This window comes from Tasmannia lanceolata, unplaced genomic scaffold (genome assembly GCF_043159265.1).
Source record: "Tasmannia lanceolata isolate RefF3 unplaced genomic scaffold, GAP_Taslan_0.1 ptg000006l, whole genome shotgun sequence".
NCBI classification, from domain to species: Eukaryota; Viridiplantae; Streptophyta; class Magnoliopsida; order Canellales; family Winteraceae; genus Tasmannia; species Tasmannia lanceolata.
The window spans coordinates 10,863,221-10,882,921 of record NW_027518683.1 but is presented as its reverse complement, the minus strand read 5'-3'; the positions used below and the strand labels follow the sequence as shown (position 1 = coordinate 10,882,921).

The 19,701-nt window shown below is 40.1% G+C and overlaps 1 protein-coding gene across 1 annotated transcript; it reads right to left on the bottom strand.

Annotated features, from left to right (window-relative positions):
* Positions 1-5,523: 5,523 nt before the first annotated feature.
* LOC143878353 (glutamate receptor 2.8-like) lies at positions 5,524-16,912 on the bottom strand. The gene is made up of 5 exons (XM_077380651.1): positions 16,612-16,912; positions 9,365-10,689; positions 8,584-8,899; positions 7,202-7,608; positions 5,524-6,145 (listed from the first exon to the last, which is right to left on the bottom strand). Exons 1-5 carry the CDS (start codon positions 16,871-16,873, stop codon positions 5,627-5,629), a joined length of 2,829 nt encoding a protein of 942 aa, XP_077236766.1. The 5' UTR covers positions 16,874-16,912; the 3' UTR covers positions 5,524-5,626.
* Positions 16,913-19,701: the final 2,789 nt, after the last annotated feature.

Here is a 19,701-nt window from a genome sequence, read left to right as displayed (position 1 = left end):
AGTAGTTGAAAAAACCGTGTCAGCTGGACAATCTAGACTATTCATGGAAGGTGGGGCCCAGTAAATGAGTGATTTGGATCATTGAAAAAGCGGCCACCATTCTAATGGTTAGGAATGTCAAACGAAGAGAATTGTTAGGCTAGGAACAGTGTTTTTTAAAATGCGGATGGATGTGAAAACCTACGTACGCTATATGATGTCATTAATTGACTCTTAGAGACAATATTATCAATAACACGTACAAATCGTATTTTAAACATCAATTGATTTAGAGGGTCTGACTTTTCCCATTGTTCTTCGTCTAAACTTCCGGTCTACAGCATTTTCTTGACCTGCCTTCCCAATCTTTCTCTCAATTTCCATCCACCGTTACCGTGTCCATTGTCCAAGGTTATGACTTTGGACTTTGGACCTCTCTCTCTCTCTCTCTGTCTCTCTCTCACCCAATTTTTTATTGTAGGAAAAATATTTCTTGAGCAAAAATTTTCCTAGGATCTTTCCCTACTTGGACACATTCATTAACAAAGATTCTACAGTTTATATATTATCATAGCCCTTAGTTTATAGTAAAAAAAGGACTCGATCGAACACATTCACTAACAAAGATTCTACAGTTCTAAAGTTCCAAGCACAAGGAGCAACAGCTTAACAAGGACTAGCTTGGAAGTACCAGCTGAAGCAATGAAATAATGAATTCTGGCAAACCTAGTAGACTCTATAGCTTGCCTATAATTGAGGGTGGTTTTTATATGAAAAATTAGAATAGGTAGAGAAGACTAGATTTATCAATTGAGGATTCCGACTCCCAACCCTCAACGTCTATCGGAGAATCATGGAGAACAGCAACATTTGGTCTAATTAAGGTTTGATTGCTGCTCCAATGTATGGTGAATGTATTGCTGAAAATTAATGTAAGATTATTGGGTAAAAATCCCTAGAGGGTTTGTGAAGTTTTACTTTGCAGGCTCGCAACACCTCTCGCACCTTCGGTTTGGGGGCGTGAATTTTTTATACTTCTCATCACACATTTAAAGAAACGAACCATTTTGAAGCCAACAAGTTTCTTTGTTTTGTATTTGTTTCTTTGGTGTTATGTTTCTTTCGATGTAAAATGGGTGTAAAACAAATTTTATGCTTATTTTTAAGTCTAAAAGTGTGCATAAAATTTGTCTTTACTCCCATTTTACGTCGAGCGTTATCGTAAAATGAGGGTAAAACAAATTTTACAACCATTGAAAGAATGGCCGTAAAATTTGTTTTAGGCCCACATTACATCGATCGAAAGAAACAAATGTGCTTAATTTGCAGATGAAAAAGACTACGAGTCACCTCATATGCACTTTGTACCCCTTCGTGATTCCATGAAAACTTCTTCTAATAAACTTATACTAATTGAAAGATGGAAAGACTGCAAAGTCACCTCTCATCCATCTTCTGCCCATCAAGATTCTATGAAAACGCCTCCTATTAAGCTTAAACTTGTGACTCAAATAGGCCATTAGGAGGGCCAATGTGTAACGAGAGCTCTCTCTTTTGTCCATATCCCTAGGAGTTCCAATGATCTAGTTAGCAGATCAGGTGGCTAAATCTGGGTCTTTAAGGGATACGATTTATTTCGGGCCCTCTCTCCTCATTGATGTGAATCTGGAATCTCTTTTTATCTCTAAATATAGTTATCATTTTAAAAAAAATCTCTCTTCAAAAAAATACAAATTGAAGATTTGGCGCGTTCAAAAAAAAAAAAAAAGAAAAAAAAGAAAGAAAGAAAGAAATATAGGGCCTTTTGTTTGGTCATTCAACTAAGAAAAGTATGGGGCTTTAATAATTCTACTAGCCTAAAAACTTTCATTTGCGTTATATATAGGGTTGATCCTAACCATCTATATAGATCGGAGGGTTAGGATCAACCTGTGGAAGGCCTTATAGTCCATTATTTTTCAAAAAGTACCGTACAACCCACGCTATAGGATGATCCAAACCGTTCATTAGACAGAACATTAGAGGGTTGATCCTAACCCTCTATAGATCGGAGGGTTAGGATCATCCTATGAAAATGATTTTTGGAGCACAACCTATTTAGGTTGTGTCCCATCGTATGGACGGTCTGGATCATACGGTACTTTTTGAAAAGTAATGGACTATAATGGTTATTGAGACTGTTCATTCATCGATTTGGAGACGAAGGTGGTTCGGTTTATAAGACCCACAATTCACACTCGTGTTTGGTTATATTGAGGACCATGACCATGCATGTGGTGCATAGTGACCCTGACCCTGAGAGTCCTACTCTTCTCTATTATTTTAATATTTTATTGTTTCTTCTTAGCCAAGAAATTTCTAGGTATGGCCAACCTTAAGTGGGCCCACAAACTGAACTGTCCAGATCATTCCGATTTCAAGCGAGTGCGTCACTCAATTTTTTCTTGAGGTCTCTTGAACATCCATCCCTTTCTAACGTCAACACTCAAAAAATCCTACTAGTCAAGGCAATCACGCGTTTAAATGAGAGTACATAGAACCTCAGCTCTACAAGGAACAAAGAAGATACATATGTACACAAATTTCTCTGGGAATATGATATTTCCACAGTCGTTGTTTGTCTTTCTTTTCTTTTTGGAAATTCACTCTTCTTCATGAATAGAGTTGGAAAACGCGTGAGTGGAAACGAAAATGTCTAGTTACGCCGTATGTGATAACCGCGGAAAATAGAAAAGAGGCACTGATAATGACAGATTCTCTACGCTTCTTTAATTGGCTTTTGAGAGCTTTTGGGGAACTGTAATGACATTTGACATATGCTTAAATAATGTAAGACAATATGGGTAGTGCAAATAGTAAAAGATGGTAATGCCAACATCACTAGCCAAAAAAGAGGGCCAGGAAATGGGAAAAAGGAAATGGGAAAAGGGTTTTTATTCAAAAACCCTTTTGTGCATCTCTTTGGTGTGAAAACAAGACCAAATGGAAGTTTTCTATCTTTACTCTTGAAGAGGATAAGGTCTCTGCCAGTAACTTCTTGTTGTCATTGTCTAATAAAAGAAGAAAATTATTCGGTATAGGCTTTTGCCGAACCACGTAAATATGTTGTTTTCTATTGTGGTTTGTCTTGGTGCTCAAATCCGGCAAAGCGAACGAACAATTGTGATTTTGTCGGTCCCGCCCGTCGTCCGGGGCTGACTGCAAGAAGGTTAGCTCAACCTGTGACCTGCGCTCATAGACAACAGGTTAGGGACCACTCAGAATTGGAACTCCGGGTGAAACCTCCAATGCTTAAGTTGGTTTTGAGATCAACAGAATGAGAGCTTAGCAGATAGTGTGTTATCTTGAGTTTGAAGAGGAAGGTTCCGTTTCGTAAGCGAAGATTCTGTATTCCAGGGTGTGATGTAACGACGACGTGGTGTCGAATGCTTTGTAATGTCGACACCTAGCTATGTATGGCCGCCCAAGGATGGAGTTGATTGGACACTCCTAGAGTGGGGCATGATCACTAGTGCAGTGGGTCCAAGAGGTGGAGGCGAGGGTCGAACGATTACTCCAACGGGAGGTGGGGATGGGTTTACACTCGGCTGAGGCTGATGCACCCGGTCTAGGCCTTGGGGGCTAGGGATTCTTTTAGGGGCCACGGCTTAGGGGTCCAACGCCACATCCTGCTAATAGGGACATGTTAATGTTAAGGTTTGGTGCATGTTTTGAGATCAGCTAATGGAGAGGCGGATTGCCTGGATTGCCTAGCTCCGTCTGGTGTTAGTAGGACGAGAATGGAGATTTTAAACTCTCTCCCTCTTTGATTTCTCTTGTTTGTATCTTTTCTTTTTCTTCCAGGGTTTGTTGCTTCCTTTTCATATTTCTGACCATCTTGGTCATAGGGTTTCCCTCTTGATTTATTAATAATATGCCTAATCATTCGAAAAAAATTGTTAAAGGTTTTGTATCCTTGACCCCAACTGTTAAAACAGCTAGAATGTACTTGAAAGTTTTGTTTACCATCTGTTAATATTATGTCATGTTTTGCCATTTTGAAATGTGAGCAGAGCAGTGTAATTTCTATTACAAGGTTGATGAGAGAGTTCACTTGAATGGCCAAGTAGTTCGATTTGTATCAATGTTATGCATCTTTGACTCCAGGTATTTTGTGGAAAGCTGTGATTTAGTGGTCTTTTGACACGATTTGGCTTTCATACGAGCTTGTCATTTTTCACTCAATCATATCTAGCATCTAGGTTTCTTATGAGGTCTTAATGGTAATTAGGGGATTCCTGGTAAGGCTCTGTTTGGTTGGCGCATTGCCATGGAAAAGTGGGTATTTTTCTGTCAAATACACCTCGATGTCTTGTTTCGTTGCCATCCAGGGTAGATTCCACCTGTTTTCTCTAACTTCATTTTCTTCTTCCTTCTCACAGTCGTTTCCTCTTCCACCTGTGGAAAATTGACAGAAACCTCTCTCTCTCTCTCTCTCTCATGCTGCTGGTTTCTGCCCTGCAGCATGTTTTGGAGAAGTAAGAAGAGGCGGTTGTTGTGGGGGGAAAGGACAGAACCGAAAGAAGAAAAATAAGATATACGTCCATGGATACCGATGAGATTTTCAGATCATCGAAAAATAAGTGTTTATGTTAAGACTCGGTTCTAATGAAAGTAAGGGAGAGAGATCTGTGGGGAGATGACAAGTTGTGTAAATGATCATCATTTAAAAGAAAATTCGGAAATATTAAGAAGAATAAATGAGGGGAAATGTTATCAGCACTACTGTATTTTGATGATCGCACTCCTCACTTTATTAAAAGTACGTTATGGCCCGAACCATAGGATGATCCAAACCGTGCATTAGATGGGCCACAACCTAAATAGGTTGTGCCCCCAAAAATCATTTCCATAGGGTTATCCTAACCCTCCGGTCTGAATATTAGAGGGTTGATCCTAACCCTCTTTACATCGTAGGATTAGGATCAACCTATGGAAATGATATTTTGGACACAACCTATTTAGGGTGTGGCCCATGTAATGGATGGTTTGGATCATCCTATGGTGCATGCCATAACGTACTTTTAATAAAGTGAGGAGTGCGATCATCAAAATACAGTACTGATAACATTTCCCTAAATGAATTATACAAAATTAAAGTGGAATAATCAAAGAGAGATTAGGATAAAATGAGAGAGAGAGAGAGAGAGAGAGAGAGAGAGAGAGAGAGAGAGATTTAAAAATGGGATAGCTAATTTGCTTCCAAAGAGACCTTACAGTGTCTAATTTGCAAATAAGATGAAATTAAAAATTTATTAATTGCAAATTAGGACCAACTTTGATGGCATCCAAAGAGGGTTTTACATTCTAAGAACAAATCATATTACAGGGAATTAGTAGTATCGACATTTTCCACCATTTCAACTGAACTTATTTGATTTGCCCGCTTTAACATTATTCGTTAAGCTTTAAAGGCACAGAAAAATGTTAAAGGGGGTGAATTTATCCTCAAGCAGTGAATCATTCTCATAGAAACTGTTAGGGGGGGTGGGGGGGGGGGGGGGTGAGGGGGATTTTGTCCGTTTAGGGGGGAGGGCAGGGGGTATCATTTCCCTAAGACAAATTGAAGTAGGTGACATGCCTGATTTCAATCTGGCTTACACAACTGTTATCTGTCCGATTCTGTGTTGTAATTCCAGAAAAAAGAGGGTACATTTTCTTCTGAAATTGAGTCTACATCAGACCCATGAATGGAAGGCCCACTCTCAGTCGTTGGACTATAAGAAACACTGACAGTAGGCAAAGTTTCACCACCTCTAACTTCTGGTTTGTCATTCTCCGAATCACGAGTGGGACAATCTTTCTGATCGAAGCGTTTAAAAATTTCAACCATCTTTTGCCAAATGGAGTGATTGTTATCAAGGTTCGTGAAAACACCCTTACTGTTATAAAGAAAGAGAGCCAAATGTATGGAGAGGGCAGAGGTTGAAGCAACTCCAGCTATTATGAAGAGGCCTCGGAAGCTATTAAGGGTTAGGCTGTTTGAATTCAGAGTGGCGCTTTGGTCTGGACAAGTGCGTTCATGTCCGAACCATTTATGCTGGATTTCCAGTATTTTGTCTCCCTCTGTAACCTTCAAAATTGCCCTGGAAACATCGGGGACTAGAGGGGAACCTTTCGGGAAGACCTATGAAATTGTAAATAAAATGTAAGACGTACGCTAAAAGTACATTGCATATGTGCCACAAGTGAGCAAAAAAAATGGGAACTTGTACACATGATCAAAGAAGAATTAAACCAATCCTATTCAATTGTTACTTAGAGGGACCTTCAATTTATGATTATATCCCACTAAATTAATCATAATCATATACTTTCCCTCTAAATTGTAGAAATAAAATGATTTTCCGTCAGAAACTTTTTTTCTTGCAATCCAAACAGGGCCTATAGTTCTCACATCTTTTCTGACCAAAGTTATAAAGGCCCTATTAAGGTTTACATAAGTGAGCAAATGTTCATAAAAATTATATCAGATCACATTTGCATTTTGGATGCAATGTATTTATGCTTCGTAGTTTGTGTAAATACAGGTAAGACCATGATACAATGTGACTAGTTCAAATCAATCAAAATGAGCCTTCTGTATAGTATAATTTAGAAATTTGGTAGTACTATGGATCCAATGATCCATGAACCATTGAATGTTCTTTCGCTCCTCTCTGATGAAAGATAAGAGGGGAGGGGAGCATTCACTGCTTCATGGATGCATACTATATATTACCAAGCTTTTCTAAGCTATATTATAAACACGCACACACATAAAGCTGTGCGTTAATTAGGGAGATTCATTTATATTTATATATAGGGATTTGCTAGGGAACATAGCAGAAGCCATTTCACGGGCCGGCTGTTGCAAGAGAGAGCACCACATAGGCACACTTTTCCACAGATTTTGTCTTATTCATTTAATTCATCTAAGGTGGCTGCTCTCTCATGCAACAGCCCTTCCGAGATTCTCAGAAGGGGTGTTGCATGAGAGAGCAGCCACATCAGAGGAATTAGATGAATAAGCCAAAATCTGAGCCAATGTAGCTGCACTCCCATCCAACAACCATTCCGAGAAATGCCTTCTGATGGTCCCTAGCAAATCCCATAACCTAAACATGTTATTGCAAATATAATTAATAAATAATTATGTCTGGATAGTGGATTTTTTTTAAAGTTGAGAGAGAGAGAGACTTACAAAGCCAAATCCGGCTGTCTTAAAAATGGGTCCCACTAGAGAGTACTTATTGCAGTACTTAGACAGAAAGAGCTTTAAGTAAGGGATCTCATTGAAAATAGCTGCAACACCACCATTTCGACTTCCTTTGGATAAAGCTTCATCATACTCTTCCGGAGTTGTAAAACCCCTAAGCTTCGACTCCTTGAACTTCATCTGCTTCAACAGCCCCAACATAAAGGATCCCTTATGGTACCCCACATAGTCCCCGTTCCTTATGAGGTCTGCAACATCGGTCACCGTCGGCTTAAGCTGTTGAACCGTTAGCATTGACGCCAAGCTCGCCGTGTAACTTGATGTCAGTATCAAGACCACGAACAACCATATGATCAGCACGAACCTAGAATAGTTGTTGACGATTTTCTCCTCTGAAACAATCACAGTAATTCATTTTATGCATGTGTGTGTATTTCACCCAAGAAATTGTTCAAGAAAGTGTTTAATAAAGTGGGGACTGCTATCATCAAAAGAAAGGGGTTGCAGCTATTATTTCATTTTTACAGGGGAGCAAGCACAATCTTTTGAGTGTTAGGTTGGTTGTGCGTAGTTGCTTTGTAGGTTAATGATAAATTAGAACTAAAGTAGTCAACTAGTGTAAAGTAGTCTCCTCGTAGAGAATAGCGATAAGCAGTGTTTGGCTGTCAACTGAGGTAGTTTCTTGGTGAGTAGTGTCTTTACCAAAAAAGGGGCATTACGACTTACGAGTGTCATTACCAATAGTGAGAGAGAAGAAAGAAAATGAGAGAAGAGTGTTGAATCCCAAGACTCTACAAGTAAAACACTTGGTAAACCCCAAGAAATTGTGCAACTAAGTAAACATAGATAAGCTGGGAGTCACCGTTGCCCATTGGTTTGATGAGATTCACGATTATGTAGCAGGTTTTCCCATATCTTACCACCATCGTGTGCGGAGATCCGCTAACCGGGAGATTAGCTAGATCTACGAGTTGGCAGAGATTCTTTGGAGATTTTTTACTTCCTCCGACCGTGAGTATTCTGTAGTAATTCTGCATTATATCTTTTCTCTAGCCATTGTACCTTTGTATTGACCACCTCGGTTCTGGCATTTTCCCCTTTTATTAATAAAATCTACTATCAATAAAAAGAGAAATTATATGATGCCCGACCGTCAAAATAAAAGGGCAGAGAGAGACAAAATCTCTCTCCCTTGATTTTTAATCCAAGGGAAAGCACCGTTTTTTACTTTTCCTTGGTTAAAAAACCAAGGCAGCAGTTTTTGTCTCCTTCCGCCCTTTACATTTTGACGGTCTGGCATCATATAATTTCTCCATTAAAAACACACACACTGAACATAGATAAGTGTAGAAGGAGAAATGTGTTACTGTGTGCGAAGACAAGCGTTGAAAAAGAGAACCAGAAGACTAGACCAACTTGTTGGCTATATGAGGCACCCCTGAAATCATCATTTATCCGGTGTTCGAGAACCCACACCACGAAGCCTATGAAGGTGAAGGCGAACCCAGTGGCCAACCAAAGATCCCTAGTTAGAGGTTTTAAGAAAATCCATGCATTTTTCTTGTCGTCGCCTATGCTTGGCACTACCATCGCAATCCCTGACTCCGAATAAGGCAGTGTGAAATCCACATACTGAGATCGGTTGGCTCTGATTATTGCATCACCGGCCACAGCATCATATTTCTGTGTTTCCCCAAAGGGCAAAATAAAACATGATCCATGATTCCATGTTTTTAATGATAATATTGTTGAAGTATAAATGATTAAATAAAACCAACTCTAATAGCTTAAGCTTTGTGAGTAATTGGTTGTTTAACATGGTACCAGAGCTATTGTATCACGGCAGGCCCTGGGTTCAAAACCCAACTCCTCCGTGATATTACTTCCAACCCAAAAAAGAGGGACCACACATTAGGAGTGTTGATGTATAAATGCTTAAATAACACCAACTCTAATAGCTTAAGCTTTTGGAGTAATTGGTTGTTTAACAAATACAACATTCAAATTCTGGATAAATGAATAGGTTAGTTAATAATGTATAATTAGAAATTGCAAATGTCTATATTTACAAGAATCAAATTCTTTGACATTCTTAATAAGAAAGATTTGAGTAAGAATTGAATTTTAATGGTTTGTAGTTCAACTGACCTGAAGATAGACCTGGTACACAAGATCATCATAAGATCCAGCACTTTGCCCATCTGCATTTGCGAAGGGAACAAGATCGTAAGGAACGGCGTACGGTAATGCCTCCATGACAGCACTGAACACATCTATGGCGTAGCCAGTGACAATAGTCTCATTTGTCCGAGCATCACGTTCTACCTTGACAAATTCTTGGAAACCCACTTTCACTGGAACACCGATCCTCAACTTCTTCCCGACTGTCGGTATCACCCAACCCTTGGGCACCACTGTCACTTCTCCAGGCCAGATGATAACCCCAAGATCAACCCTAGAAGTAGAGTGCATTTTCTGACCACTTGAGTTCAATACTTGCGAAATTCCATACCCTGGAGTCCAGAATCCAATCTCTCTTTCCCCTTTTCCAATCACATTGACTATTTGGAAGGCCGGTGATTCCAATTGCCCATCGACAAGACGAAATTTTCCGTTCAAGCCTTTAAATTGGGTTTTAAGTATCTCTTCACGAAGTCGTGGGCCTGTCCGAAGGGTGGCCAGCTCAGTGGATTTTTCCCCAGTTTTCGGTGTGCAATAGGAATCTGCAACCCCAACTCTCTCTGCTGCCATTGCTACTGCTTGAACTGTATCATAAGCCCATAGACCAGAAACACTTAGCTCAACCCTTTCATTGTTGGGATTCTCCTGGCGGAATTTTCTTTTCCATCGCACCGTGAAATCCTCAAGAATTTTCGATTTAGGAACATAAGGTTTAACTCCCAACACACCTTGCATCGAATTAATGATGGAAGAATCCATGGAATCCAAGAAATTCATTATACCATCTGTAACAATCCAAGCCCACCCTTCGCTCATTAGTCCAGCCTCTTTCACCTTTGCAAAGAAGCAAGAGGCAAGAGTAGATGACAAGTGAACAACAAAAACTCTAGTCTGCATGAGGGCCAACTTGTAGAGCTCTGAAAGGATCTCTTCTTCTGTGGCCGAAATAGAAATCACACTTCGAAAGGGGATGCGTGTGTCAACCTCTTGCAAGGCATCAGTGAGATAAGGTATGATTCCGCTTCCATATTCGGTGTCTTCATAGATGGGGATGACTTCTTTCCATCCAAAAGCTTGAACGATTGAGGCGATGGCTTTTGTCTGAATGGAGTCATTAAGCGCAGTCCGAATGAAGTAAGGAGTTCGAATGGGGGAGAGAGATGGGCTCGTGGCTGAGGAAGAAATGATGGGCACTAGAGCTTTTTTTCCGAGATCCACCATGAAAGTGGCTTGTGCTGAGGATTGTGGCCCTATGATTGCTTGCACTTTAACATTGTTCAAAAGGTCTAGAGCTGCATGCGTTGAGTGAAGAGAATACAACTCAATATATGAGAAAGGTTGAACTTTAATAAAGCTATTTGTAAAAAACCTGGATCAAATCACGAGGAGGAAAAGAAAATAATGCACAAGCATAGAACATATCAAGATTTATGTGGTCGGGCAATACGTTTAAATGTACCACAGAGATGAGAAGATTTCTATCATCTTAGAGAATAAGTTTACAGATTTATCTTTGTTTCAGTTTTCCTTTTACTTTTTTACTATGACCAATCCGAGAAAGTGTGTAATACTAGGAGTAATGAATGAAACCCCATCCAAAGTAGTGACCGATCTTTCGGTCTAGTGGAGCCAGTGCCTCTACCTTTCAGTTCCATAATCAGGTCACTTACCCGAATCGATTGGATGGACCCATATTTCCTAGGTGGCGACTCTAAATAAGAAACGCAGCAACCCATTCGCATGGGACCCAGCATGCCTCTCCCCTTCTTTGGAAAAGAGCATCCCTCTTCACGGAGGCCATTCATCTCTCCAACCAACCAGAAAAAGACAGTCCTTTCTAGGAGAAGCCTAAGGAGCAACCGAGAAAGCCACAATTATTTGATTTCTTTATTTATTTGGAAGTTAAAGATCCATTAAATTGGATCTGGAGCCGAGGAAAACTGTGGAGGTTGCTGAAGGCCGTGAAAGGCCGTGGGGTGCTATACCTGGAGTCATGGAAGGCCAGCTATAGCTTGATGACGATGGTGGTGGCTGAAACTCCCCCTGCGGGGTTGACTTTTGTGGAGGAGACGTAGAAGGGATTTGAGGATGACCTGCCAGATTTTGGTGATGGTACGAGGTGGAGGCCGCCGGAGATCCGACGGAGTTGTTGGGTGGTCGGCTATTGTGCACGGTTAGGGGCACAATAGCTCTTGGCCTTCAAGCGAGATTTTGAAAATTGCATTCGGATTGTGGTGGAGAAGTCTGTGTGACGTGGCAGGTCACGATCTTGAATTGTTGGGCCCCACAATATGTCATTTTTTGTTGAATTCATTACAATGGAGGCTATTGGGTAATGTAAATGATAGTATAAGGGGTACTGGGCTTTTCTTTTGGGCCAAGGAGAATGCCCCTGGGCAACTCATACTATCTAATCTGGTGGGACTACTGGTCCCCATTGTAAATTTTACTAGTATGAATATATTTGTCAATTTTCAAAAAAAAAATTGGTATTGTCATGCTCTGTGGAAAAAAAAAACTACATACGTAGGAAGAGATTTATGTGATTCTAAAAACGAGTTGTGCTTCCTTTACTCTAGCACTTCCTTAAAAAAGCTAGTCAAAAGGCACTTGTGACAATGCGTGCACATTCGTGTGAGTGAGAGAGGGAGGGAGAGAGAGAAACACATCATCTAATCCTTGATTTATAATTAAAGCTTCATCCTGTGAAAACAAGAATCCAATCCTATGATTGATAATGGGCATTGTTTGATGAACCATTGGATAGTAATATAGGTGTTAAAAGAAATGTTCCTCAAAATCAAGATAAACTAGACATTAGGAAACAAAGGTAGGTTCTTAAGTTAATGTCGGCCCGTTTGGTTGTACATTTTGAGGACTTTGCAAGTAGTTTACAAGTATAGTTGTGACTACCTTAATTCCTTAATGAAACGAAACTTGCTTTGTCTCCTTGAAAATCAAATGAAAATCTCTTCGCCAATGAGTTGGCTCTTTAAAAATGTAGCAGTTAGGGCAGAATAGATGTCCAATAGGCATTTTTTTGACCACTTACAAGATGAGTTAGTGCAATTATCACAACATGGTGCTGCAATTCATATATGTTGGGGTTCCACGCAAAAGCAATAGTCCCACATCGGACATGTGAAATGAATGTGGATGGGTTATAAGGGAATGGGCACCCTCCCTCTGACGGCTAGCTTTTAGGGGTGAGTTCTACCCGGTTAAATTCCCTACAAATGGTATCGAGCTCAGGGCGTGGTAATCCCGGTTTGTCTTCGAGGGCAGGGTTTTCAAGGCATAGACGGGTTTTCAAGGCATCAAGTCATACAAGTAAAGGTATTCTTGATTACATACATTCCGATGTATGTGGTCCCTTGGAGGCGTCTTATGGTGGTGTCAAGTATTTTGTTACTTTCATTGACGGTTTCTTAAGGAAAGTATGGGTGATAATGCTCAAGTCCAAAGGTGATGTGTTTATGACTTTCAAGAACTTCAAGGCCGAGGTGGAGAAGACAACGGGCAAATGCATCAAGGTATTAAGGACGGACGACGGAGCGGAATATGCCTCCAATGAGTTTGTTAAATTTTGCAAGGATGAAGGAATTGTTTGGCATTACACAATGGTATATTCTCCTCAACAAAATGGTGTAGTGGAATGCAGGAATAGAACGTTGATGGAGAGGGTTCGGGCTATGTTAAGCAATGCTAGCTTAGAGCAAGGATTGTGGGCCGAAGCCGTATCAACGGCTTAATTAAGGCCTTTGAAGTTTTAACAATTACTAAATTTATATAAATCTTTGAGGTTTTAAATCCTAAATAGATTCAATTAAGGCCTGTAATTTTTCTTACTATTTTTGAATTCCTTTTCTTCTCCAATAGAAACACATTGTTTTACAAAAAAGCATATAGATTTCTCTCCCTCGGTTTTGCTCCTTCCTTTCCTCTATTGCATTCCACTCCGTGTCTGAGCACAGTTCTAAGGGTATTTGAAGTGGATCAGTAAGCGAGTGCATGTCTACTGGAGCCTATTAGAGCTGTTTTATCTTGGAGCATCGATTCACCGATCTCGGTTGCACTGTATGGGGCGGATACAATTCTTAAGTAGAATGATCATGTGGCACGACTTAGCCCTTCTTCATTATTCATTAACAATCTAAATTTTGGAAAGGGTTTTCATCGAAAATGATTAGTGCAATCTGATTTTTGCAGTTTCATTTGAATTCTGAATTTTACAACAACACACAAATTTTGGGTCCAAGTAACCAATTTGGGTTCGAGCAAGCCAGAGATCAGCCCTCTTCATCCATATTATATCAAACAGTCCATTTTGCCTCCTCTGCTAGGCAACAAGGAACCTCCGGGTGTTGTTTATTATATTACCTACTTATTGTAAATGCATGTGGCTCAACCTCTTTGAATGCCACCTGAATCGGTTCGTGAAAATAAAAAATTATTTTTAATTTAATTTTAAGGAATCCTCACAAGCAATTAACTGCTATTGTAAAACTATTACAACTATTATTTACAAATAATTATAGGAAAGAGGAAAGTGTTTTTGAGCTTGAGCTCAAATAAGCTTATCTGAGCTCGAGCTCAAAAACTCATGTGGGCCCACATTTTTGGGTGATACAAAGCATTCAAGGTGTGTACCAAAATCAGGTCGTTTGGATCCATGGTTTTAAATTTCGACCGAAATCCGAAATTTCGGATTTCAGTGGAGACCGACACCGAAATTGACCAAAACCGAAACGGTCATTTATTTCGGCCGAAATTTCGGAATTTTGGTCGAAATTTCGGTTTTTCCAAAATTTGAAGCAAAAATATTGTTTTTTAACATTAATTTAATATTTTACCGAAATTTCGGTAATTTCGGCCGAAATTTAATATTAAATAAAATATTCATTTCGTGTTTTGTATCAAATTTCGACCGAAAATTTGAAATTTCAAGTACCGAAACCGGTACCGAAACCGAAATTTTAAACCTTGTTTGGATCATCCTAACCCATCCAAAAGTGGAGGGAAAAATGGACAGATACTATTTCTCCACAGATCTGCCCAATTTTTCCCTCGATCTACAAATGGAAGGTTTAAGATGATCCTAACCACCCGATTTTTTGTACACACCTTATCTATGAAAGGGCCTTGCAAATGAATGCTTTGGATCACACAAAAAATGTGGGCCCACATGACTTTTTGAGCTCGAGCTTAGATAAAGATAAGCTTAACTGAGCTCGAGCTCAGAAACACTTCCCTCTAATTATTTACAAGAAAGATACTCTTAAGCCTTGCCTAAAATTACGCCTCACTTCAGCCTCGTTTACTCTAATAATCTACTGATCTAAAGAGCAACCATAAGGAATTGAGAACATTTTGACCACATGACCCTAAGCCCTTGATCCATCAATATTTGATCAGGAGAAGCTAGACCATTGATTTTTTTAGTCCCCTATACTACGTATGGGATCTCTTATCTTTTATGAAGGAGGATATAAGTGACTTTCTTCTGGCATTTCCCATAAGATTATCATAAAAAAACCACAACGAAAGTCACTTTAACAATCTAATGTCGAGGGCAATCTTTCAGTTCTAATGATGTATATGGGGCATGTATGTGAGATCGATCGAGACCGTTGATCTTGTAAGACATCAAAAGATGAGCCTCTGCTCATGGTCTAAGCCCAAATTAACAGACATCTCAAGCAAAAGATTAATGACTGCAAAAATCAATGGTTTAGCTTTTCTTGGTGGGACCCTAAACAAGGCTAGATATGGATTGAAGTCGTAGGATCATCTGATGATGGTGTTCTTAGCGGCATTTGGATGATCCGATTGTTTTGGTTGCGGGGGAACCCATAAGTGGTGGCCTGTGGGGCCAAAGAAATGTCTTTTAAGAAGATCAAAGGTTTATCGTTTGGATTTCACGTGTGAATCGTTTGGATTTCACGTGTGAATATGTCCCCTATATCCCTAATATGTCCCCTATATCCCCTGTAGAACCCAAATTTTTTATTTTTTTTTGAAATGGTAGAAAGATTTCATTAGATAAGGGAGCGGGCCGAGGAGGACCACTCCCGGAAGTACACGAGAAACAATAAAAATAAAGATACAAAAAAACTCTCAAGGAGGGAGGAAGTTAAACCACTCCAATGTCATACGACGAACCCCACCCCTAGCAAAAAAATCCGCCTCCCCATTGGCAGATCTCCACACATGATTGAAAACAATAGCAGAGCCCGAGATTAGATAATCTATTTCATTAAAGATAGACGAAAATCTTCAACGAGGCAACACCGCCCCCTTCAACCATCGAATTACATTGAGTGAATCACCCTCCACAATAATGTGATCCATGCTCTCTCTATCAAGTTTTTTAATACCATGATATACCGCCTTTACCACGGCCTTCGAGGCATCACATACCCCAAGAGGGCCAGAATAAGCCCACACAACTTCGCTGCAATCATCACGACATAACCCACCTACCCTGGCTGGGCCCGGGTTCCCAAAACTCGACCCATCGAAGTTAATTTTGAACATTCCAATAGAAGGAGCCTCCCCCTGCTGAGCAATCTGAGACCTAGCCTCCATGCTAAAGCAAATTTCTCTCCACCCCTCCCATAAGTCAAAGGCCGAAACGAATTGGAAATTTTCTTTTACCGTATTAGTAAATTTGACTCTTTAAAAGTTGGTATATGTTAAAAGACCCATTCCTAAAAGATACTTTTACCTGGTTTAAGTGATTAGTCCGTTGATTGGATGATCCTAGGCCCTTAACCCATCAAGCCTCATTTTGGGCTCTTCCAAGAAAATTTAAACCATTGATTTTTGTATTTTATCTTATGCCTGGGATGACCATTCATGATGGGGCCAAGTTCGTGTGGCTCACGTTGTGATGCTCTACAAGATTAAGCCCATGTTTGGCTGCCATGAAATTTTTTTCCATGGAATAGTAATGAGAGAGGGCCAAGTTCGTGTGGCTCACGTCTTATTTCACACACACGGCCCCCATCCCCTTCGCAGACTTACAAATTGCTTTTTACCTTTCATCTAAAATTTAACATTTATGAATAGTCGTTCTGAAGTTTAGATAGAAAACAAGATTACCAAATATAATCTGGGGGCAAGAGATTTTTTTTGTCCATTATCCATTCAATAAAGAGAAATAGAACCTAGTTAATTAAGAGTAGAAGAGGTGAATGAAAGAGAAAAAATACCTGCAGATGCAGCATCCACAACATCTTCTTTGGCATCTCTTGTGTGGAGAACTAACGTTGTGTTATAATTATGGGTGGCATAGAAATCAGAGAGCGCCATTGAAATACAGCTCATGCTCATCTTCCCAGACCAAGTTTCTAAATTGAGAATCACTCCAACATCGAAAGAGGCGTTTTGAGCTATTGCTGAATAACTGGAGAAGCTCAAAGATGTACATAACAGAAAGAAGAGACTGGAAAGAACGTGGCTTTGGTGCTTCATCAAAAAATCCCTAAACTTGTTTCAATAATGAAAAGTAAAGCAAGAGATCGATCAAATGTTAATTGTCAAACTGCTCAGATTGCTTCCCACCACCGTATTTAAACCTGTGGGAGAAGATTTGCATTGGCAGTAGTTGAAAATAACGTGTCAGCTGAACAATCTAGACCGTTTATGGAAGGTGGGGTCCAGGAAATGACTGATTTGGATCATTGAGAAAATGGCCACCATTCTAATGGTTAGAATTGTTGGTCTAGGAACAGTGTTTTAAAACGTGGATGGGTGTCAAAACGCAGGTAAAGAAAATCTCCTAGTCGACTTGGCACGACACGGACGAGTACTCGGTAGATGTGGCGGAGTACTCAGTCGACGCAATCATAATTCAAGAGAGTCAAAAGAGTTTTTACTGACTCCACAGGTTAAAGCGCATAACACGGTGGTAAAATACAAAAACGTAAAAGGGAGTCGACTTGAGGGAATTTTTAAACTATGGCTAGGAATGAACTAACGGTCTTAACCATGATGGTATCTGATGGGGTATGAAAAACTGCAGCCAACTAGCTTTCGACATGTGGCCCCAGGGTGGCCCACCACAAATCCAGCGTCAGCCCAGGGGTACTATGGTAATTACCTCAGAGTAGGTAAACTCAAGCCCATAACAGGCCGACACCTGTCCTGGCGTAGGTAATCCAACCACCCCAGGTTTCCCTCTCTAATTTAAAGCTCAAACCAAAGCATAATAACTTCTCACCCACTACTCTTAAACACGCTCTTCACTCCTGCTCATACTGACTTGAGTGTCGAAGGGCCTGTCCGGAATACGACTCCGGGTTGATCTTCTGACCTCGTTCGCTCCTTGTGCAGGACTCAGCTCCTTCACTTTTGTTCCTCAAGATTCAGCTCGGTTCCTACGTCATTGCCATATCTGTTACCGATTTTAGGCCTAACAGTATCATGTAAGCGTTATGAAATAAGATCTCCCATATGAAGTGAGCTGAATCATGGCTCCCCTTGATTAGAATGGACAAGATGACCTGGGGAAAAAAATGCTAACTAGGCTTAGGGTTGGATATGTCTATGGGAAATGCCATCTGATCATTGAGCAATACCTACCTATGCTGCATGGTGTCATTAGTTGACTCTTAGAGGCGATATTATCCATAATACGTATAAATGGTATTTTAAACATAAATTGATCTAGAGGGTCTTACTTTTCGCACTGTTCTTCTTCTAAATATCGGACATCATTTTCTTGACCTGGCCTCCCAATCTTGCTCTCAATTTCCATCAACCGTTACCGTGTCCAAGGTTATGACTTTGGACTTTGGACTTTGGACTTTGGACTTTGGACCTCTCTCTCACCCCATTTTGATTGAAGGAAAAATATTTCTTGAGCAAATATTTTCCTAGGATCTTTTCCTACTTGGCTGCCCCATTGAGCTAGGAAGCATTATATATTTCATAGCCCTTAGTTTGTAGTGAAAAAAGGGACTCGGTCAAATGCGTTCATTAAAAGAGATTCTATAGTTCTAAAGTTCCAATGGCAAGGAGCAACAGCTTAACAAAAACTAGCTTGGAAGCATGAGCCGAAGAAATGGAATAATGAATTCTTGAAAACCTTGTAGAATTTAAGGCTTGCCTATAATTGAGGGTGGTTTTTATATGTGTTGGGACAGTTGCCTTATTTCCCTGACTCGTTTGGGAAGGCAGAAACGTGGTCTGATGGCCCATGGTCCGAGTTCCCCAAAGAAGGTGGCTTTGGTGTTTCATCAAAAAACCTCCAAACTTGCTTCACTAATGAAAAATAAAGCCAGAGATCAATCAAATGTTAATTTTCAAACTGCTCAGATTGATTCCCATAACCTATGGAAATGATTTTTGGGGCACAACCTATTTAAGTTGTGTCCCATCGTATGGACAGTTTAGATCATCCTATGGTATGGGCCGTACGGTACTTTTTGAAAAATAATGGACTATAATGGTTATTGAGACTGTTCATTCATCGATTTGGAGAGAAGGTGGTTCGGACCGTTCGGTTTACAAGACCCACTATTCAGACTGCGTGTTTGGTTAGATTGAGGACCATGACCATGCATGTAGTGCATAGTCACCCTGGCCCTGAGAGTCCTACTCTTCTCTATTATTTTAATATTTTATTGTAAGAAATTTCTATGTATGGCCAACCTTAAGTGGGCCCACAAACTGAACGGTCCATATCATTCCGATTTCAAGCGAGTGCGTCCACTTGGAGCAAAGACGATACAAATGTATACAAATTTCTCTGGGAAAATGATATTTCCACAGTCGTTGTTTGTCTTTCTTTTTCTTTTTTGTGGAAATTGACTTCTTCTTCATGAATTTGGGTTGGAAAACGCGTAAGTGGAAACGAAAATGTCTAGTTTACGCCGTAAGTGATAACGCCGGAAAAAAAAGGCACCGGCAGTGCCATTTTGTAATATTTGCACAGAGTCAGCTCGTCTATGCTTCTTTAGGGGGGTTTAGTCATAAGGGATTTTGAAGGTTACGTGGACTTCGTTAAATGTCCGTGACTCTTTAGGAACTTGGACTTTGAATGTGCAGACACTTCGGACTTTTGAGACTTACAAGGACTTCAATGGGGACATTTTAGAGTCAACCGGACATTGAAATTGCACGTTAGTCATCAACAACTACATGACTTTAAATTCCTGGACTTTCAATATTCAATTTTTACTACTATCCTATGGGTTTATGGCCCCAACTACTAATGTACATTTGTGGGCACACAAATTTGGCACTACAAGGACAATTATCTACAGGCTAAACAATCGCAGGGAGAATTTATGCTTCCC